At 42.7% G+C, this 21,959-nt stretch overlaps 2 protein-coding genes across 7 annotated transcripts in view; both read right to left on the bottom strand.

Annotated features, from left to right (window-relative positions):
• Positions 1 to 2,676: 2,676 nt before the first annotated feature.
• The window catches only part of lmo7a (LIM domain 7a), a 45,767-nt gene continuing 26,484 nt past the window's right edge, over positions 2,677 to 21,959 (bottom strand). The window contains exons 10-31 of one of the 6 annotated variants that reach the window (XM_041056548.1): positions 18,371 to 18,400; positions 17,527 to 17,641; positions 16,535 to 16,674; positions 15,286 to 15,976; positions 14,499 to 14,753; positions 13,932 to 14,046; positions 12,887 to 13,048; positions 11,806 to 11,990; positions 11,631 to 11,691; positions 11,261 to 11,317; positions 10,042 to 10,067; positions 9,698 to 9,805; positions 8,309 to 8,395; positions 7,460 to 7,824; positions 7,182 to 7,238; positions 6,085 to 6,140; positions 5,719 to 5,877; positions 5,110 to 5,293; positions 4,531 to 4,740; positions 3,979 to 4,087; positions 3,388 to 3,490; positions 2,677 to 3,308 (exon numbers count right to left, since the gene is read on the bottom strand). In XM_041056548.1, the coding sequence (XP_040912482.1) occupies positions 3,286 to 3,308; positions 3,388 to 3,490; positions 3,979 to 4,087; positions 4,531 to 4,740; positions 5,110 to 5,293; positions 5,719 to 5,877; positions 6,085 to 6,140; positions 7,182 to 7,238; positions 7,460 to 7,824; positions 8,309 to 8,395; positions 9,698 to 9,805; positions 10,042 to 10,067; positions 11,261 to 11,317; positions 11,631 to 11,691; positions 11,806 to 11,990; positions 12,887 to 13,048; positions 13,932 to 14,046; positions 14,499 to 14,753; positions 15,286 to 15,976; positions 16,535 to 16,674; positions 17,527 to 17,641; positions 18,371 to 18,400 (3,298 nt within the window). In that variant the 3' untranslated portion in view covers positions 2,677 to 3,285. Of the gene's footprint in view, positions 3,309 to 3,387; positions 3,491 to 3,978; positions 4,088 to 4,530; positions 4,858 to 5,109; positions 5,294 to 5,718; positions 5,878 to 6,084; positions 6,141 to 7,181; positions 7,239 to 7,459; positions 7,825 to 8,308; positions 8,396 to 9,697; positions 9,806 to 10,041; positions 10,068 to 11,260; positions 11,318 to 11,630; positions 11,692 to 11,805; positions 11,991 to 12,886; positions 13,049 to 13,931; positions 14,047 to 14,498; positions 14,754 to 15,285; positions 15,977 to 16,534; positions 16,675 to 17,526; positions 17,642 to 18,370; positions 18,401 to 21,959 lie in introns of all 6 variants that reach the window. The other 5 variants (XM_041056544.1, XM_041056547.1, XM_041056546.1 and 2 more) reach the window with 5 other exon arrangements.
• Positions 18,810 to 21,556, bottom strand: LOC121194037 (LIM domain only protein 7-like). Its single transcript, XM_041056550.1, has 2 exons — positions 21,134 to 21,556; positions 18,810 to 20,680 (listed from the first exon to the last, which is right to left on the bottom strand). The coding sequence occupies exons 1-2, from the start codon at positions 21,403 to 21,405 to the stop codon at positions 19,870 to 19,872; spliced, it is 1,083 nt and encodes a 360-aa protein (XP_040912484.1). The 5' UTR covers positions 21,406 to 21,556; the 3' UTR covers positions 18,810 to 19,869.

Below are 21,959 nucleotides of genomic sequence, written 5' to 3'. Positions count from 1 at the left end.
CCCTTTTGAATGACCTTTGCCCTTTGGTGAGTCAGGGATTAAAGTCAGCATTTGTAATGAGGACAAGTAGGGATCTCATTTCCTCATTGAACAAAAGGTCACAGATCAGTATCTCTATATAAGTTTAGAAAATGTTTTCATGTCAGCAGGAGAGAGGTGATTATCTGTTGTAAATAAACAATTGATATCCACCTGGCAACTTAACTGGCAGGTGCTTCATGTAATGTATTCCACACAATGAACTTTTATTTTACATGCTCATTACAGGTTGCCTTGGCAAAACAACTGGCTCTGATCATTTAGATGCAGAGGACAACCTCAGAGATAATACAGTTTTTAATGGAAAACCTCTGCAGAATCAGCTGAAAGACTTGCACCAAGAAAATGAATTTAAAAAACCCTGTTGAGCTGTGAGGGTGCATAAGGTATGTATGTGAGTTACATGCTGCTGAACAAAAATCCATACACTTCTTAACAGACTCCATGGCCTTGCAAATTATTGGACATTTACTATAAATTATGTTCACGCCGTATTCTGCATCACCTATCAACATTTTCAAATTATTTCTAATAGATGCAGATATGTGCTGTGATCAAATCAGTCCAACACAGTCATCTTTTAGCCTGCAGCAGTGCAACTGCCAAATTAATCACAGCTTAAATGAATACATTACAACCACTAAAGATTTTCATTGTCATGTGATGTGTCTCTATAGCTGTGAAACCATGAAGTTGCTGCAGCTTTTCCAGGTTAAAGATTCTCCACTGAGAATCAAAGATTTGTTCTGATGTGCTGGGAATTTACAGGTTTACTTAAAGTCCATTTTCCTTAATCCCTGTAGTTAATTGAAGTTATGACAGAGCTGTGAGCTGTAAGCATAGTGCCTGCAAGCCATGGTAACAGGTCTGGTGAGACACTGTCTGCAATTACATGACTAATTATAGCATCAGTTCAAGCTGCAGGTGAATTAGTGCCCGATGGTTTCTCTAAAGTGTGAAAAGCATGCCTCCTAAGTGGCAAATGGCAGGAGGTGTGGCTTATCTAAGATATCTCTGAACCAAACACTGTCTATCTGCTCGTCAAAGGTGAGTTAAATATGTTTTTTTACTGCAAATTTCATTACAAGAGCATAGATTGTCCCCATCTGACATCTACTGACAGTGCTCAAAGCCCAAAGTCTCTGTCACTTATGATTAATTTACAAACGAAACCACAAAATCTTCTGACATTTTACATATGCTTTTAAATTACTGCTGCTAAATTCCAAAGACACGCTATCTCGCTTTCTCATAAAGTATGTAATATTAAATGACATGCTTAGTAATGCAGGCAACAGCAGTTATCATCTGGCTGCAGCTGAAAGATCAGTTCAGTCCCTCTTGCTTAAAATCTTAGATCACAGTGCCCCCTTCTGGCCAGTCCAAGCTACACTTAAGCCTAAAAAAAATCCTCAAAAACAGACTGTGGTGTGGAAATGGAACATGATTATTGGACTCAGTCTTGTGTGTTGATTGTAAAGTGAAAACTCATCCAGGTGGGCCTGCCTGGAAATCTCCTGAAAAACGTGAAATCTTCCCTCCCTGCGGGAGAGCATTAAAAAGAAGCAGACAGTGAGCCGTTAGAGTTAGGAATGACTTTTTGATGGAGGGTAGAGCAGGCATATCTAAGCTCTTCCATCTGTGTTCCATCGTTTTACAGACCTTATTCTTCTGAGCAGCCAAGCATACAGTTTTTCCGTAAAACCCCAACACACACACACACACATATAGTACATAAGCTATTCGATTCTCCACGTCAAAGCCTTCCATAAAGCCTGGTTGTGGTCTTGGCTTTGGAGGAAAAAGATGGGATGCTTATCCTGAAAGGTTTTATATTTCTCAGCCACTCGACTCTGCTCGGCGCCATTCAGGCCGTGCTTGTTTTCTAAGCATTAGGATTAAAATCTCTCTCTCCCACAAAAGTGCCAAGAAAAATCTAAAAAAGGAATCTAAGAATTTGAGATCTTTGCCTCCAGGGGCTGTTTGTGCTTCACCTCAAAAACACAGAGCCAATTTATGCTTAGCCCAGCTTATTTCCATATATTGCTTCAGTTGATCTTACTCCCATTTATAAGAAATAAGGACAGTTTCTTACCTTGCTGTTCAAATACAACTGGGAGTTACGAATTGAACAATCAGGATTGTTCGTATGAATATGCAGTGTATGTTTATGCAGATTTGATTTCATGAAACAGCTAGAATGACAGAATACATTAAGAAAATAGCCTATCAATGTGTAATCAAATGTAATGCATGCGCACGGAATGAAATATGCATGACAAATTGGCTTTGGAGAACACAGAGCAGGCAGGTCCTCTGAACCTTTGCACAAAAGCTCATTGAAATTCCTTTCATTATGACTGTGGCACTACAGAGAAACAGAGAATGAGAGGGACAGACAGAGAAAGATGAGTATAATGATTTCTGATAACAGAGGAAGGAAAAACCTTGCATCATATACTTGAATATCATTACAAAGAATTTTGCAATTTCGCATAGTAAACAAAAACAAAGTAAACAGCAAAGTAAACACATGAGATAAGCATTTAGTCATTTTATTTACAAATGTTACTGTTTGCCTCAATGCCATTCAGTAGGATATATATTCTTCACATCGAAACCTGCTCCTGTGTACAATCCTCCATCTACCAGTGATAATTCCAGACAAGTGCTATCAAAGCAGAAGTTTTTTTTTTTTTTTTTTAAATATATTTTGAAAGAATTCTAATAATCTTAATTACTTCTCCGTGGTACAAATGAAAAGGCACATACACATGACAAGAATACCTTGGTCGACAAACATGTTAACACCATAAGATTTAGCAGAAAAACAAGCATGAAAATGAAACAATCCAACAGGGTTCTCTCTCAGAATCACTAAAATCTGTCTCAGTGAAGGTCAAACGAAAGCTCCGCCTCTGTAATATTATAGTCAGTTTATTGCTTGACTAGTTTTGTGGCAAAAACATTTAAAAACTCTGCATGCAGAACCCTTACACTTTGTACAAATGTAATACTTAATACGATATAAACACATTAAAGTAGATAACTTCTTTGCAAGCTTACCCTCTCAATCACACAAACATGATTCATCATTGAGTCATATGGGGTTTTCTAGAGTCATAAAATGGAAGTATGTCCAAACCACGTGCCCCAGCTATTTGCAATGGCTTCAATGTTCACGTTAACATTCATGGGTTGTTGTCACAAGTAGTCTCTTCATCAATCTGCTGGAGTATGGTCACATCACATAACGGTTGGCTGGCCAGCTAAAAGAAAATGAACAGCAACATTACGTGTAAAGAAAGCCAAAAACAAGTCGCCCTAATCAGTTTGATAAGCACTTACTTTTGAATCGCATGTAGCAGGAGTTACAGTATAGCTGTTTGTTTCGTATTCTGACTTCAGCCCCGGCTTCCGATCCTCCAAGGTCGGACTTACAGTCGATACACTGAGGAAGTTAAGGAAAGGGAAGAATTCAAGAGTTACTCAGCTGGTTAAAGCTGCACTGAAGTGTCTAAGTCCACAGGTGGAGTGATGAGGAAAGACAGACCGAAAGCCCTTGATTGTATGAACAGAAAGAGAAAAATACACAGAGACGAGGAATGAAAGTCAAAAGACAAAGACGAGCATGAAGGTTAACCATTCAGAAGCAGGAGACCAAACTCAAATGAAGACCAAAACTCCAGGATGGATCAACAACCAGAGTTAAACAGTGGTAGAAAGAAACAAAGTGAAGGGTTGATTAGTTTCGCCTGCAGGTTTTGGCACAGTACATCTACTCTGCTCAGCCGTAGAGGGATCAGGACCTTGAGGTTCACCGAGATTTGCCAGGTTAGTAATAAGAGAGAAAGAGTTTGCAGTGATCGAGTTAGTTTTGAGAACTGGCCAAGTCGTGCTGCAGATGTGCTCCGAGGCTGACAGCAGCCCAACTCTCACCTTAAAACAGCCCAAATGATAACAGAGCCCGAGGGACTCGATGATCATGGCCGCTCCCTTTCCCAGCGGGGTGTCACAGAACGTACAGATTTTCTTGCCACTCACTGACCTGGATTACAGAACATTACAGCTGTGATTTGAGAGCCGAGCACAAATGCATGACGCATGTCTGAATGTTAACGCACACAAAACACATGTTCACACTAGTATACACTGGGGTTAAACTGATGAATTATTTGTTTTAATTAAACAGGGAACCTGCATAAAAGGACTGTTCATGTAAATTAAACAACCTGTTGGACCTGGAACAGAGTGAATGGATGGAGCATGTCACACAAAACAACATCAAATGCAACAGTATTCTATAGTACAATCAAAAGTATTAAGAGAAAAAAAAAGATTCAAGATGCCCTTTCCAACCACTCCCCATCCAAAGTTAAAGTTTTACAACAGCACCGCCATTTTGACTATATTTTTGCAACCCAGTATACCAGTGACAGGTTAGAGGCAGCTTGCTGGGAGCATTAAGCGAAGCAGCAATGTTGACTTTACCTGCTCCGCTGCTGAGGGGCGCCTGCCTCAGACATGGGCTCTGGAGTGGTGCTGGGTGATGGAGAGGAAGGTGAGGGGGAAGGTGTCTGCCGAGACCATGGGGACGAGGGGGTTCCTGCCCCGCCTCGGAGGGAGCCCATGGAGTAAGAGGAGGGCAGAGTGGAGGAAGCAGGCCGCTGGGCCCCAGACCCGCCACTGTAAAAGGAAGTGCTGCCGGAGAGGGCAGAGTGAGGCCGGGTGTAGTTTTGGGCATAAGAGTTGCTTCTGGGTGTCCATGACGAGCGCCAGGAGTTGTAGGAGGCATCCAAGTTGTCAAGAGACTCGCCTCTGCAAAGCCAACCCACGCCCATGTTAGCCGGTTAGTAGAGGCATTTAAACCCTCTGGCTACCAACTGCACCTGTGGCAGTTGTTTTTGTGTGACATTTGTTCACTAGTGGTGCAAGAGTGGTAGCCAGACTAGTAAATGCTTTCATTTCAAGTTAACAGAATTTTAGTAGGTTTAAAAAGCCAACCACCATCATCAAACAGCAGAGATGGGATTGTTTTTTTAACTCTCATACATGCTGGGTAGACTGTACCTGCGCATGGGTGGCACGTCACTCTCCTTGTTGGTGGCACTGTTGGAGGAACGCTGGCGAATCCAGCTGCTGTCTGTCAGCAGCGGAGCTTTCTTCTTCATCTCGTTCAGGATCTGCTGCCGCTCCAGCTCAGCCTGCGACAGGGACTGCTGACCTTTCCTCTCATCCACTCCACCGCCCGTCGCTGCACCCAGAGAGGAGAGATAAACGAAACTTGGTAAAATGTAAAGTTTCTTGGGAGACAAAAATAGACGGGCAGAGAAAAAAATGGGATGGAGAGAATGGGATTGTGATGATGTGGCTACTATGTCTCCCGAGTCTTATTGTAAAGGAATCTGCTGCAGCAGCTTCTGATTAGACAGTTCCTTTAAGTACAATTTTATCATGGCAGCAAAAACGCATTAGATCTGTCGACTTGCAATCAATCAGTTCACTGTTTCTGAGGCATGTAATTTTCTGGCTGGTCAGCTGTTAATCAAACAGCTGTGCGTTTTGATTTGGTGAAATGTCATAATTGATTGATCTGCTGATCCAAGAGGTCATAGTCAGTGCGGATTGACCGGTTTTCAGATCACAGCTGAGAGGAGAAGCTTCCGGGGCTGAGCCCACCTCTCTCCGGCTCTCTGTATCTCATGGCATTGAGGATGTTTCTCCTCTCCATCTCCAGCTCTGATGCAGCCCTCTGACTCTGGGCCTGTTTGTCACGTGCACTCCTCAACTGCTCCTCCAGCAGCCAGTGAGCCATGCCCCCCGGCTGAACATACACACCTACAGCAGGGTACAACCCACATATATGTGCAACAACATGCTCACATGGAGTCATTTCCAAAACAACCAACAGGAAGAGAAACAGGCCACTGCTGACATGACTTCAGCTAATAGAAATGTAACAGATGCACTCACAAAGCAATTTTTTTCATAGAAGATGCACTATGGTAAAATATAACTTTTGGAGAATAAATCAAGAAAACTGACCTTTCCTCTGAGGTTTTTCCTCTTCATCAAGCTGAGGAGATGATTTGGATTTTGCCCTGTCAGACAAAAGACAATACATGTAATTAAAAAACAGATGTATAGCATATATTTATATACAAATTGTATATGATGTATAAATTTATCAGTTTTTACACCTGTTATATAACTGAAGAAAAAAAGCAATAAAGAGCAGTAGATGCCCTTGAGCAAGACCAGTTCTTAATCATAATGCCACCTCAATAAAATAAAATCATAAAGAATGTTTAACTTTTATTCCTTAATAAAACAGCGTGCCTTGATATTTTGGGGAATCCATTCCCTTTCTTGTGAACAGTAAGAAGTGATTTGATATGTCCAATGCCACATTGGAAACCTTTTTTTTTTTTTAATGGTTATATAGGGAAACTGCTGATTGCAGACCAATCACAGGTAATTCCAATCTCAGCTGGAGACCTAACCCACCTGCTGGAGGATTTCCAGTTTCATGACCTTCTATATAATGATTTGGCTCAAATGCATCCAACATGAGTGCCTGGACACATCAAATGTCTAGTTAAGACGTGCCAATTTTATTTTGAGCAGGAAAAGTGTTGAAGAAATAACAAAAGGAAAACATGACTCACTGCTTCTAAGACATACATGATGTTAAATTATGTACCTCCTGTAATGTCATCTGGTGTTTGTGGAGTTTTTTGTTACAATAACACAGAAGTGATAAATTGTTCTTGTTTGTTAAGAACTGGTGTTGACGTTTTGGCAGGAGTTTGTTCTTGTGAGACACTGCTTTGGCAGGTTCGGTACGATTCAGGCAAGAACAAACTGTGTTGCCAAGATAACCCCTGGTGCAGGGCTAAAAATGCGGAGAAGTCAGCATGAAAACAACATTTATTAATTTAGGAGTCAAATACAACCAGTGACACTTTACTTGTCCCTCTGTTCATCATCTATAACTTGTATACAAAAATTTAACACATTCAAATGTAGTTGCAAGCACATGCACATATAGGGACATTCTGATTTGTTCAACATAGAAAGAAATGTTATCTTGAGAGAGCGGCTGCAGCTGTAGTTTGACAAACACACTCTCCTGTACTAACCTGTCTGCAAAGGACAATGGAGGCTGGACATTGGCAAAGCCATGGGAGCCACCAGCCCTTTGGGTGAAGAGCAGTGTGTAAAGGTGGGTTACAGCACAAACATGGGTGACAAAAGCACATGCAAACACATTAGTTGTGTTAATGCACAATGCAAGGCACAGTAAAGCAGGTAATTATTACAGGTGAATGTGTTATTATCGGCATGATGGACAGATGAGGAAGACGAGACATGTCAGTTAAAGTGTTAGGACGATTGCAGGAGCAGTGTCTTTACTGACCACTGCTGCTGTTGCTGCTGGAAGGCTCTCTCCCGCTCTCTGCGCTGCTGCTCTGCAGCTTCCTGCCGCCTCCTCTCCTCCTCCCTCTCCTCCTCTCTCCTCCTCTGCCATCTCAACTCTTCCTCCTCCCTCCTCTTCCTCTCCTCCTCCACCTGTCTCTCTCTCCTCTTTCTCTCCTCCTCGAGACGCTGCAGCTCTCGCTCCTCCTCCTCCCTCTTCCTCTTCTCCTCTGCCTGCCTTTGGCGCTCCTGCTCCTCCTTCCTCTTTCTCTCTTCCTCTTCCCACAGAGTAGAAGTGGGCTGGTTGACTGGAACGAGGGGCGAGTGTGGGCCGATGATGTGGCTGTTCACCTCCAGGCTCCCAGGCTGCAAGACAGATGAAAGCACAGAAAAGAGGAAGTGTTGGAACACATGATGACTTTAGCTAATTTGACTCTTATTAACCTCCAGGAGGAACTGCAACAGCCATGGAGAAACTCATGTCATCCCCTGTGGTGACAAACCAGCCCGTGTTCTGAAATTCCAATCAGAAGGGAGTTTTTATTGCAAAACTATGAGGTGAAAAGACCTGCATGTCCTTTTGTGAATATACATATGACTGGTCATTGTTCTGCTCTCCAGTCTTTTCATTCGAAATGGGTTTTTTAAAAGCCAGAAATACCAGTGTCTGGCCACGTAATTGCTGCATGATTACAGCAATTTTGATCAACAACACTATCAAAGCTTTTTGGATATATTTAGACAATTTAGTGCTATGACTCAGAACTTGCAATACTCCCCTTTTAATACTCTCCAGCTGAGGTTTCAGATTTGAGGCAATAATTAATACTTATTAAAATACCCCTGTTACCTCCTGTTGGTCCACATTCTTGGCAATCTCCTGCTGAGCTTTCATCCACTCCTCCTGCAATTTCTCCTGGTCACGCTTATATTTCTCCTGTGGTGAAAAAAATCAGGACGAGAGGTCAGAGGTCGTCTTGTTTAATGACATGCATTTGCAGCAACTGTAAAATGATCACTGAAGAAAATCGGTCACACTGGTGTGTATACTGGTCCACATAGCGTGGACCAGTATACACACACACACATACACACAGTGACAAGTGTGTTTTAATTACAAAGTGTTAATTACAAACTGTTACAAAGTGTGGCGTAAAGAATATCACGCTACTTTAGGTGTGTTTAGGTCTGTAAATCTTCACATGACTTTTACAAAATATACATTGGTTAAAAGTATATAAAATGGCATTTTGGAGCAAAGGCTCCAAAATCCCAAAGAATCTAAGACTCCAAAGAATCTAAGAAAAAAACCCCACACACAGCACATACACAGATCTCTTTAAGGGGATGGTAAACTATATGATCCTAGTGTCCAGTACAGCGGGAAGACAAAGTAATAAAATAAAGAATAAATAGATTTTGCAGCACAGCCAGTCTTTTCAGATAATTCCAAGCTCACCTACATGTTACCTAACCATCATGAAAGTTGATAAACCTAGAGAAGCTTGCCCAGGGCACGAAGTCTCCCTGGCACATCATAAAATCAGGCCATTCATCCAACAGGGAATAACACTGGAGGAGTAGCACGGCTTCCCAGCTACATCAGTGCTCTTCTTGAACACCTTTGATCTCCATCCAGAAATAGACCCTCGGAAAAATGTTTTGACAGGGTTCTACTACATTTAAGTTGGATACTCGACAGATGCTTTACTTTCAGCTGCACACTGTCTTAGGGTTTCTGTTCTGAGCCTACTAGGAGCAGATTCTATTGGATATTTCACAGTGCTCTGTGCCTCACCTCATTGTCAGATAGGACACAGAACAGATTTCTAGACGGTTACTTCAGATCAAATGGATTGAGAGGTTGTTTTCATTTTTTCCTTTAAATTAATTTAATTAATGGTACACATGATATATAATATGCACAACCATACACATAGCATTTTAAAAAGTTCCCATTCTCAGACTTTTAAGTCCTCAATACTCAGAATTGAGTTCCTCAGTACTTTATGGAATTTGTGATTTGATGCTGTCACAGTGAGATTAACTGTCTAGATTAAAAATACACTATCTAAAAACCTCTCATTGTAATAGACTACAGTTTAAGTGCACCACAAAAGGTGAATATTTTAACCTCCATGAAGGAAGGATTTATTGCTGGACTGTTTTTCTAGACTGCATCAGATTAAGCTGGAAGAAAATTGTAACATCACTGCTACATGAGTGTGCCGTTATGTACCTGTAGGAGGCGCTCCTGTTCCTTTTGCCATTTTTCTTGTCTTCTGCGCTCTTCCTCTGGGTCCCAAGACCAGCGGCTGGAGGAGGGTATGATTGAAGGAACAGGAATCTGAAGACAAAGATAGACATATAAAGTTGATTTATACACTTGTACATTCACTCTTACAAACTTTTGTTTGGGTTTGTGAACTGCTTCTAAAGTGAATTAGCAATGTAGTCCGTGTGAGACGCTTAACAATAGATCTGTAATAACTGTGGTATCTGCTTTCAAAGATGTAATCATGCTAGAAGGGCAAACAAAACAAAGACAAAAACTGCGGTCAATGCACTGATAATACTACTCACATCAGGCAATGCAGACTCTGCTCCTCCTTGAAAAGAAAGAAAATCATCCAGTCAATACTTGGCAGAGCAATGAAGCAAAATGTAAATATACAAGTTAACCCTGAGGCCTTGTGCCATATCAACACAAAGTTGAATGGCTTATTAAAGATTCAACTTTATTTTTAGGTCAAGTATTAATTTATAATTGAAAATGAAAACAACAGTAACTGATGTTTTCAACAAGCCTTGAACAACAAAGATCAAATTTCACCCAACAAGACTTGTTGATTGATTCTCTCAATTCAAGATCACCCGCTTGCTGACATTTACACTGGATGCCAGCCCAATAGTTCTGAATAGGAAAATCAATAAACTGATTGTGGGGACAAGACTGAACAAACTGAAAGAAAAACACACATCAGCAGCATGCACAAGAGACACAAAAGTACAGCACAGCCAGTCTGAAAGTCTAACAGACATTTCAATACATGCATGCCAAGAAAGCAAAAGATGTACTTTTAACTTCATGCACAGCAAAGTGAAAAGTGTAACCATGTGTTAGGCCTGGACACCACTCAAAAACACCACAAACACAACTGGATTTTTACGATTTGTATTTGTGGTTGGTACGCTGGCATTGCGTTTGACATTCTGTCCAGCCTTTGGAGCTGAATATGTTGCTTTTACACACTATTCTTTTTTGCTTAAAATTTTTCTCTTTTCATTTCTCTTATTTTTTTCTTCTTGCATTAAAATATGGATAAAAAAGCTTGTTTAATTTGGCAGGAGGTTTCTAAGGAAACTGGACAATTGTGGCACTAGACTGTCTTGGTTTGAACAGCATGTCAGTGTCCCAGACTGTACCAAGTGAGGGTGGGGGGCTCACTGCACACTCAACCCTATTTACCACAGAGGTAGACCAGCGCACTGACACTGGACCCTGAATCACCTGATGGAGGAAAGGGGCACAGCACAAGGGTTACGCTTGGGCATCAGACGAGACTGGAACAGCCCCAAAAAGTGCCATGCAGGAATCTATTTCAATCCCAATATGATAAGCGATTGACAATAGGTTCCACTGAACATAAGGCTGTGACTGACAAAAAACATGCAAAAATCTCTTGGAAATCTGAGGAATTCAGTGACACAAAAGCACAGAGAACCCAGCCAACAGATTAAACAGAAGTCATGATCATTACTCAGAGTACCCCGCCCCTCTTCGGTCAGTGCTTTATTTTACCTTTTTCAAAAAACTCTGACCTCCGTTTTAAGTTTTTCAAAGATATGGGTTCTGACTCTACATGAGAAATGGAGAACAGGTTACAGTGACGCACAACAGAGGAGAGAAACAAGTTCAACCAGGGGAGATACAACTTTATGTTGCTAATAAATGAATTACACACTCAAGATGTATCAAGATCAAGATGTCCTGTTTTGCAGATAGAAATGTCCATTACATTATCCACACTAGTCGAGTTTTTGAAAAAAATCTTACTCCTACAGCCATCAACAAACTGACAGTCCCATACAAGTGTGTTTTTGTATTCAGTACAGAAATAGTCACCAAGATCAATTTCATAACCTTTCGGATTGTGTGCTCTGCTCTTTACCTTTGCTCCTCATGGTCACCGACTCACGGAAACTTCCATTAACTCCATTTGAAGCCACATCCTGCAGGGAGACATGGCAGGGTGTCCGCTCATTAAAAAAGTGCTGGACCACGAACAATGAAGGGATAAAAACTGATCAAACCTGAATAAACCTGAGTTATTCTGGGTCACTTACGACGATAGGGTTGGTGGGAGCCTCTTTGGATGGCAGTGTTTCCTTGGACGTGCCCGAAGTGAAATCCAGGCTGGAGTTTGCACTGTTTCTGTCAGGGGAACCTAGAAGTATCGGATGATCCGTACTGGTCAGATTGATGGTCTTATGGCTTTTAAATGGCAGGGAAGGTTGGTCTCTGTCCCAGTCTGCATGCAGACAACGCAATGGCAAAACACAGGATGTGTGTATGCACATAAAACCACATGTTTTTGTGCGTGTGTATGTTATAGCAGTTCTGTATATGAATATAATCCAACATTGGACATGGAATTGTCTATTTGCAAAAAGAACACTAAGAAGCAGGGAACAAGGTTGCTGTTATGGTGTTGTTATAAAGAGCAGCAGGGGATGACAGAGAAACCACCTTCCCCAGCCATGCAGCCTATTAAAGCTTTTATAAACCCACACAGTGCTTCTGACAGGCTCCCAGCCTCTGGATTTCACCAAACTATTTTAACCAGTACTTTGTGTTAGTTCAGGTGAGCTACTCTGGGTGGTTTATTACTTTTATAAGGTGAGACTGACGTAGTTGGAACAAGCTTGTTGTACTAATGCATTGAAAACAGCACACTCATAAGACCAAGGACATGAGCTGGGTTAGTTCTCCACAAGGAAAACGCCGCATGGATGGAGAAAGGAATGCTTGAGAGGCAGAACAGGCAGTAAAAAGATGAAACAACCAGTGGGAATAAATGGAAAAAGAGAAGAATATGGAAATACGGGACAAGAAAAACACACAAAGGGGAAAAAAAAGAGCAGAAATAACAGCCACAGAGGTCAGTACAAGAACAGTCTTCCCTCATCAGACGAGGAAAAAAAAAGTTACTGGTCCTTCACCGTTTAGCTGTCATAAGATCATTCATGGATGATTTCACAATAGTTTACGGACCAATTTAAAGTGTCAAAACTGTTTAGCAACGCAAGCAGCATAAGCAGCACTGTCAGTCCAGGAATGCAACCTTTAAAGTGGTTCAATTCAATGTCACACAAACAAAAACACACATACACACACGCTCAGACATACAGTGTTCAGATGACTCACTATTCTTGCCATGACGGCGAATATCCATGACCAGGCTGCCCTCCTGTAGAGCTTCCTCCATATGGGACTTCCAGTTTGTGTAGCTCATTTCTGCCACCTGGTGCCCGTTCACTGTCAGCACCTCATCTCCGGCCTGAAGCTGGCACATCTCAGCCGGGCTGCCTGCACGAGACAGAGGAACAGGTCATTAGCAGCTGTTTAAGTTTAATTGCACTGACATTGAATTTTGTCAGAAATGATCTCTCAGCATAGGATACTTCTCTTCAAACAACAAAAACCTTTCCATGCTGTTGGGTTTGTCTTTTGATGTCAGGCCACATTGCTATTTTGATTTTGCATTGCATGGCTGTTAACAATTTATTTCATCTTGTCTTATCATGTCTTATTGATCTGAATGACTGATCTGTGCAAAAAAAATAATAATATGATTATTCATTTAGGTTCTGCTGCTCTAAACATCTTTGATAACTCACATTTGACATGATGCGATTGCACATATGTACAAGAACTACAGCAAAGACAGTAAGGCTTAAATACACCGTGTGGTGAAACTGGTGTGACAAACTTAGAATTCATGTATTGTTGTGGGATGTGTGTGTGTGTGTCATAAGTTTTACTTTTATGTTACTAAAATACATGGCATAGTGTAATGTGGAGGTGAGGAATCTCAGTAGAAAGAGAGGCTCAGGCCCAGAAGATCTGACCCAGATAGATGATGCCCTACATAGGCCTGGCAATGCCACTGAAATGGACTGGAAAACCTGCTGACAACTAAGCAACAGAGCCTGACCGTAAAATCTAATAGTTTCCAATATTACCACCGTACTGTGTCTGTGAACACATCAGTAGGGTTTAGATGAGAGTGAGATATAACCATTGCCTGTCTGATCTTTTTCCACTGGGTTTAACCACTGGGAATGTTGGAGTTTAAGGTTGCCAGATTGGCTGACTCACACACATTATATTGGAAGGTGAATAAAGCTCTACCCATAAAATTCAAATCCCCTTGTTTGAAGGTATTTCTCTCAAACGTCTTTGTTGTTACCTGGCTGGATGGACGTGACGCGAGCTCCAGTTGAGTCCCAGGCTGCTTGGAAGCCAAAGTCTCTGCTGCTGTTGGGCTTCTGGTTCAGGTTAATCCTCATCTCACAGTAGTTCTCCTACAAACCAAACACCAGCGCAGGTGAGTGGAGATGAACAACAACACTTTATAAGCATAAAAAGCAGATTTCAGTGTATTAACTTGGTCCTGACTTTCTGTCACTCTGGAGAGGAGTCAGAATGTCAGGCTGTGTGTCTGTGTGCATGTAGGCCTGCTTTGGCAAGAAAGACTTCTATTAATCATTTATGTCTGTTGATCAAATGCCAACCTGTTGCTATACTTTCATTTCAGCAGTGCAGCTCTTTAAATTTGAGCAAGTTATGCATAAGAAAAGAGTGAAGCAAAACTTGCTGTTTACCATGATTAAGATTTCACTGATCATTAAATGTAAGATTAAAATATTGCATTGTATTGTATTGCACTGTATTGTATTCTTTTTCAGTGCCTTCAATATAGCCAACAGAAAGAGCTGATCTGTAGGTTGGTAGGTGCAGTAGGTAATTTAAGTACCTGGCTGGTTTCTTTGGTTGGAGCAGGACTGACTGGCGCTTCACTCTTGACTGGAGGAGGGACAGGTGAGATGCTCTGAGTAGAGGTGACACTCTTTGCTGCTGTCTCATCCCACTCCTCCTCTTCTTCACTGCTGTGGGCTGAGCTGGAGTGAGCCTCGTCCTCAGAGGTCATGAACTTGTGATAGCGGCTCGGCACCGACGACTTCTTAGAAACATCCACTTCACCGTTGACACGCTTGTGAGAGTCGTCCACCTGTCCAGGATGAATGTGACAAAGAATGCTTGAGTCTTAAGAATGAGATAACAATATAAACACCATATGGATGGTGCTTACAAAATAATTAATTTTAATCTGCAAAAGACTTTAAAATAGGGGAAATCAGTTGGTGAATGTGTTGTCATTCACCAACTGCGTGTGAAACTGTTTCCGCAGTTCACCAACTTACTGAAGAAGCCTGCAGATTATTTCTCCTCACACAATTAAACACCACGTATTCTCTTGCATTTACTTTAACAGTAATGAAAGTGAAGGAGGCTCAAAATAGCAGCTCTAGTAGTTGAGTTTGCATTATAAAAACACTAGCTCCATCTATTATTCACACAGTAATCAGATCGTACTGTTGCGTAACACTGATGTACTCAAAACAAATAACACTGTATCTCACCAATGAGCCAAACATTTCTTACTGCCAAACAAAGACAGTCTCCTCCCACTATTTAGATGTCCTTGAGCTCTTTGTGCTGCACTGATAGTTTGTTTATTTGTAAAATTATCGATTACTCACTGTAAAGACTCGGGGGAGTGAGCTAATGCGGGAGGGCTGGGTCCCGAAGGGCCTTGGCGTGACAACTGAGGTCAGACGTGCGCTATCCGATCTCTGGTAGCTCCTGGGGAGGGAGGCAGAAACCTGAGACACCCCGGGAGGCTTGGGTTCCATTGAGCTGAGCTGTGGTTGTTGTTTGTACAGAAAACCAGAGGAGGGGGCCTCCACCTCAGTATGTGTGCCCGACAATGGGGGCCTTGGCTCTGGCACTTTTTGTAGGGGGCTGGAAGAGGAGACGACGGTTGTGGTCTCCTCTGTCTTGACTGTTCTGGTCTGTTCTGAGACAGGACTCCTCTGTAAAGGTGCAGCTGCAGGAGAGCGGGAGCTGTGGAGAGAGCTGTGGCTGTTGGGAATGGTGGTGGGAGTGACGGTGGTAGTGGTGTTGCTGCCTGCAGGACCGTCCACAATGTTAGCTTCCTGTGAGGTGGGAGGGGAAGTGGCCCTGCCAGTAGCTGGGGAAGCAGCGGGGGGTTCGTCCTCTTTCAGAGAAGGCTCAGAGGGTTCAGAGGAATAGTAAGTGTCAATAGTGTAGCTCCTGTTAGGAAAGGCTCGGGTACGAGGGGCAATGACGGGTCTCTCAAATACGTCCTCGTCGTCCAGGTAAGAGAGAGATCCAAGACGACTGCCAATACTGTTTCTTCCTTTACTTTCTCTGTGGACCAGACAGGGAAGGAGAAGGGGGGGTTGCAATAAATAGGTAAAAAATGGACAGGGATGGGTAAAATTCAAGTCAAAGATAGAGGGTACAGGTACGAAGTGGTGGGGGCACAGGAGTTGAAATGGGGAGGGCAGTAAGAGACAAGGAGGAGAGCAGAAAGAGGAGAGCAGGTTGAAAAGAAGAGGGTAGAGAGAGGTGGGTCAAAAAAAAAGGGGGGAGGCAGGTTGATTAAATTACACTTTCACATTGACTGAAGGCACAATTACAAAGTCTGCTCGTTCATTCCTGCACAGATAATCCTTTAGTTTCTGCGTTTAACACTTCAAAGGGTCTCATACACACCTTCTCTTAAATTACCTTAGCAAAGGATCCCCCTCCGAGGGTAAAAAAAGAGAGGCGTAAAAGAGGAGGAATTTCAGTGTACATTGCTTTTTTAGGAAGAATAAGAATCAGATAATAAACATTTAAATTTTATAGTATTCAATCTACCAATACCATAATGCATTATCCTGGCACTATAACATGTAACTGATCAGGTGCATTTTCCCTTACCTCTCCTCTTCCATCTCCTTCAAGGTCTTGGACCTTCTGTCACTGCCGTAGGTAATCTGCTCTATCTTCTCCCGTTCCTCTTTCTTCTTCACTATATCAGAGTTGACACTCCTGCGCCGGTTCTTCCACTTGCTCAGGTCCTGCAGCAAAGGTAAGCCCACATCACCTAATGCATCATTTCATAACAATTCAGCTTAGATCTAGATAAAGCAGACCGGTTGTGTTGCATGGTTGACTGTACAGTGAAGTTGAGAAGGAGAGAGAAAGACACAAAAAAGAGAAAGGGCTACATTTGAAGGTGTTCTATTTGTGTGCTTTAGGCTCCTCCCGGCTCACGTCCCCTGTGTACTGGGGACTGTGTGACCTAAATGCTGCTTTAAGACTCCATTATTTTGCCATGACACCGATCAGACTGCTGACAGACACAGCACTGTCACAGCCAGTCATGTACATGCTGACAACTTTTTTATTACTTTTTTTTTTTAACCTAAAAATTGTAATTTGATCATTTGTGTTTTAAATTTTCCAGGAATAAGTTGCACCAGAGTTAATTTTATTTTCACTGACTTTTCATCCTAGTGTCTCTGTCCAACATCATCTGCCTATTTTACACAGTGGCATCATTTAACATTAATTCTATCATTAGTATTTACAGTATGTGGTGTTTCCTGCCACAAATACTGTGATTTGGAAATGAGGACAGTCCATAGCCACTGGGCAGCGCTGCACCAATCAGTGTCTGCATCCGTGTCTGGCTTCTGTCTAAACTCTTCTCATATCACCCTGTGGCCACGTACTGCATCACAACACCTGCTCCCCCAACTGCCGCACAGATCCCATAGATCATGTGCTCACCTTTCACTTCAACCTTATCTATGACGAAAAAACTTTTTTCAGCCATCTTGCTGCATGAGTCAGCTTGTCTTGATTTGTATGACAAGAATGGTGGGAAGCAAACAGAGTGGAACTGTTCATATATCAGTTATACTCACATCCTGCCACTTATCCTCATTCTCCTTTATCTGCTCACGGTACTTCTGTAGCTCTTGGTAGTGAACCTGCCGTATGATGGCGGGGTCGACCTGGATGTCACTTACTGATTTACTCCTGTGGAGAAAAAGACCCTGAGCATCAGCATCTCAAGTGAGAGGTGGAGGTGAGGTTTAGTTTTCATACCCTGGCAAAATTTAAAAAATAAAATTTCACTCCAAGTTTGCATGCACTGTCTCTTACTCTAGTCTGAAATAAACAAATGATGGAAAACATCACTCAAATAGTCAAAATATATTCTGCTTCTGATCAGATCCAATGCTGAAACCAGTTGGATTAAACCTTTAACCTGAAACCAAATGTTAGTTTGCAAACGCAGCAAAACAGGTCAACCACAAAAAACTGTGGAGTGATGTAAGCTCCGTGGGTTAGTAACATATATCACAGCCTTTCCCGTCATGCAAAAGAGCAAAGTCACTCAAAGGTCACAGCCTATAGGAAGAGCACTTACCTGCAAAGATTTACACACATCTCATATTGCTATCAGAGAGTTCAGACCACTGCTCTGTCATAGTCTCACTGGGACACACTGCAGTTTAGGTAGATGACCCAGCATATTGCTATTGTACGCATCTTTTCACTTTGTTGCTTTGTCAATACAGCTTTGTCACACGCACACCCACCCCCTGAGGTTGGCTCAGTGCCATACACTTTGTTGTGTGTCAGCATTCAGCAGCTAGAGAGTGAGAACAGCAGCACAAAAGCAGAGGAGGCAGCGGGGTGCAACTGTAAGAGGCCAGAGCAAATGCAAACGTGCCACATTCCTGGGAGCCCGTATCAACTCACCCGTCGATACTCTCTTGCGTTTGGCGCTGTCTAGGAAACCAGAAAGAACCACAGACAACAAAATCACATTTCTGCAGATTGGCCTTCGTCACTGAGCCTGTGAGTGGACTGGTTAAGAGCAGGAGGCCAATTTGTGACTCTCAGACCTGCTCATACCCAGGTGGTGGGTTTCAAACATATGTAAACACAGCCAAAACAAGATTCTGCAGGTTTTCACTTTGTACACTGAAGAGGATAACGTTTACGATGTGTATATAATATGCTTACAGTGTTGTATCACCTTTCCTTTCCCTGACATTTGACTGCGGAGGTGTGTGGACATGTATCTTTCCCCAGACAATGCTGCCTTTCTGGAGACTCCAGCATGATGTCAGAGGAAACATACCTTTACATATGGATGTGAAGTAAATCCAGATGGGCTTGACTTAGGTTAAATGGTTGCTTTGTGAATGCCTGTGTGCGTCTGTTCGTGTGCAAACACTGCAGCACAGATTTGTGTTCAAGTTACTATGGAGTCCACAAGTCGCACCTCCACTCAAAGCTGCAGGGAATGCCTATAGGCTTTCATGTTGGCTCAACAGACAAGCCTACATTTAATTGCGCTGCTTGGTGCAGTCGGAGTGTTCGGGACATTACGTTTGGATATTACTGAGGCTTTTCACACTCTCACGCTGCTGCACTTTGGGCTTTGCACGTCAGTGTGAAGTTCACGGTACTGACGAAAACAACACTGTACTCTGGCCAGATCCATTTTAATGTAGATGTTCGGTGAGGTCAACAAATCGCCAATCCAATGCAATTCATCACAAGATCGTGAAGTCTCTTCTTTTCTTTATTAAGCATGAATATTTTTTTTTCCATTCACAGGCAAACTCGGTCTGATAGGAAAGAAAAAATAAATAAATAAAATGCAGAATTTGAGTCTGTTTAACAATAACCATCGTGAACCAAAAAAAACTTTATGCTGAGAATTGATGCTGTTTTGCTCATAAATCACACTTCAAAATACACAACAGTGGGAGGACTAATGTGCAATCCGGACATCCACTCTGCCTTTACATTCCATGTGTTTGTAAGGTGAAATTTACCACATAACCACTGTACAGAAAACCATAATGAATCTCCTTTCATTACAGTTTGTTTCTGACTGGAAAAAACAACAAACATTTAAAACTGTAGTGAATTTCACCACATTTGCTTCACTGTGGTTTCTGTTGAAATACTCACAACTAATCACAATTAATCCAGTGAACGCAAAAATCACTGATTAGTTTTCAGAAACAAGAGCTTAGGCGGGTAAAACGCCCATCTCTAACTGTGAGGGCCTTTACACCAATCCTTAAAAAGCTGGGTTAACATGCTGTCAAGACCAATTCAGCATGAGACAGAGAATATTCCAAGATGGAAAAAGGAAAAAAATAAAAAATAGAACACAAATATGGAAGCATAAGCCTACAAAGTAAAGAGAAGCCAACAGGCAATGTTACATCAATCTATTTCTACAACTTGAGAGCAGCTAGCCTCTCCACCATAAGCTTCTTCTTATATCTTAGCTGACTGGCCTCCCTGATGGCCTGCCACTTCTGCAGGTCACCTTCGCTACAGGGAGAAGGCACTGGGGGAGTCATCTGATTGGCCGATGGTCCTCTGAATGAGCTCTGTCTCTGATTAGAACAAACTCCAAACTTCCGAATCAGCATGTCATCTGTTTTAGGACGCGTCTCCTTCTCAACCTGATTCTCTTTATTTGTTGCTGCTTTCTGGGTCAGAGGACATGGGGGGCAGAGGAGTCTGGCTCTGAGATCTGGAGGCAGAGCCCATGGCTCTGGGATGGGCATGGGGGCATAGTTGTCAGGGGCTCCTGAGAGTGGCCGTTGTTGCTGAGTCTGATGGGTTTTCTCCTTACGATACACCACATCGTCATGCTCGATGTCTGGGAAATCGTTGTCCTCAGTGCTGTCATGACCATGTCGCTGGGTGATAATATTGAGTTGCGGCTCAGATGTGTAGCGACGGTGGCGGTTGGTGGACAGCTGAGTCTTCATCATAGCCAGGTCTGTGTTGGACTGGAAGGCCAGGGTCCGTCTGGCAAACATGTCATCATTCGCCAAGTCAGGGAAAATGCTCTCATAATCAAATGGGTCTGGGGGTTCACGGGGGTCATGGCGCCCCAGGAGAGGCCACCTCTCACATTTGACCAGCTTGGGACCTGAGGTGGGGTCCACTGGGGCGAACACCAGAGGTGGAGTCTCTAACAGGGGGGGCTGTATCTTGGGGACCTGTGGGGGAGTGTGTGGTTGGATGTGTGGACTGCAGGGTGAGCAAAAGGAGAGAGAAGGACAGAGAGGTGATGAGTGCATGCTTGTGAACTGGATAAAAGAGCAAGAAAAGGAGGAAAAGATACAACAATCAGCCATAGTGATGGCATTTGATTCAAAGAGATGTTAATCAAATGAAGACTTTACAAGCATATTGCTATGAAATAAAACGGTGATGCTAGGTGCTACAAGTCTTCACTAGAATAGGCTGCAATAAAAATAGTATATTGCTGAGACACAGCCTATTTTCTACTAAGGTCAGTACAAGCAAACTGCTTTACGTGTTAGGGTAACTCCTGTAGCTTGCCCATGTGTTTTATCATTAGTATGTTAGAAAGCAGCTCATCAGAAATTCAGCCTCAAAAGGAGCCATTTATATTTCTCCTATAAACTCTGAATGATCTAAAACATTCCTTCATCGTCACAATCATGCAGCTGTATCGACCTTTTCCCCACAACAAGGGTGGTGTGAGCCGAGGCCTCGTGTGTGTGGGAGTGAGAGGGAGAGGGGCCAGAGGGAGAGGGGGCAGAAGAGAGCCAAGGACTGCTGTCACAGTCTGAATCGTCTGACGAGGAGCCCGACTTCTTATGGCTGCAGCAGGGTGGATGAAGGAAAGCGGACAGAAGTAGAGGGAGGGTAAAGGGGAAAGAAAAGGAGGCAACAGAATGGAAAGAGAAAGAAAAATAAGAATCTACAAAGAAAAAGCAATGAACCATAGAAGACCAAACTTTGGATTTTACAGCCTAAAAGGTTAAATTTTCATGCATGTAAGAACAGCAGAACTACGTGTGTCAGGTAGAAAAGTCAGAAAAGATCATGAAAGAAAAGATGCTCTGTATGTATGTCTGTATGTATGTCTGTGTAGTATGTATACAGGAAGGATGAAAACAATGTGTACATGTAAGTGATGTGTTTTAACACCCTCACACACCTGAAGCCTTGCATCTTCTTATACCAGGGTCTCCTCTGGGAGCCCAGTTTGATCTTCCGTATGTGAACGTCTTCTTCGGGCGTCCAGAACTTGGGTAAGAACTTGTCATAAGTTACGTTGCCAGCAGGCTGGGGTTTGACGCCCATCTTGCGGGCATAGAGATCATCTTGGATGGGATCAGCATAGCCCACCTCATCATCTTCATCCTCAGAGTCACCGTAAATATCCCTGAACAGGCTGTCACTGTACACGGCTCGACGGTGATCCACCCTCACGGAGCCGTACTGGGGGGGCTGTGTTTCCCCACTGGTGATGCTGCTGCTGCTGCTGCTCAAGAGA

This window comes from Toxotes jaculatrix, chromosome 15, assembly GCF_017976425.1.
Source record: "Toxotes jaculatrix isolate fToxJac2 chromosome 15, fToxJac2.pri, whole genome shotgun sequence".
NCBI classification, from domain to species: domain Eukaryota; kingdom Metazoa; phylum Chordata; class Actinopteri; family Toxotidae; genus Toxotes; species Toxotes jaculatrix.
Note: the sequence above shows the minus strand (reverse complement) of the source record. Positions and strands in the feature narration are given on the sequence as shown.

Excerpts from the sequence above, each read along its gene's own strand:
- LOC121194037 (XM_041056550.1), bottom strand. The coding sequence starts at position 21,405 with ATGGTTCATTGCTTTTTCTTTGTAGATTCTTATTTTTCTTTCTCTTTC. Across the intron at positions 20,681-21,133 it reads ACCCTTGTTGTGGGGAAAAG|TCCACACATCCAACCACACA; the intron begins GTCGATACAGCT and ends CTCACCCTGCAG.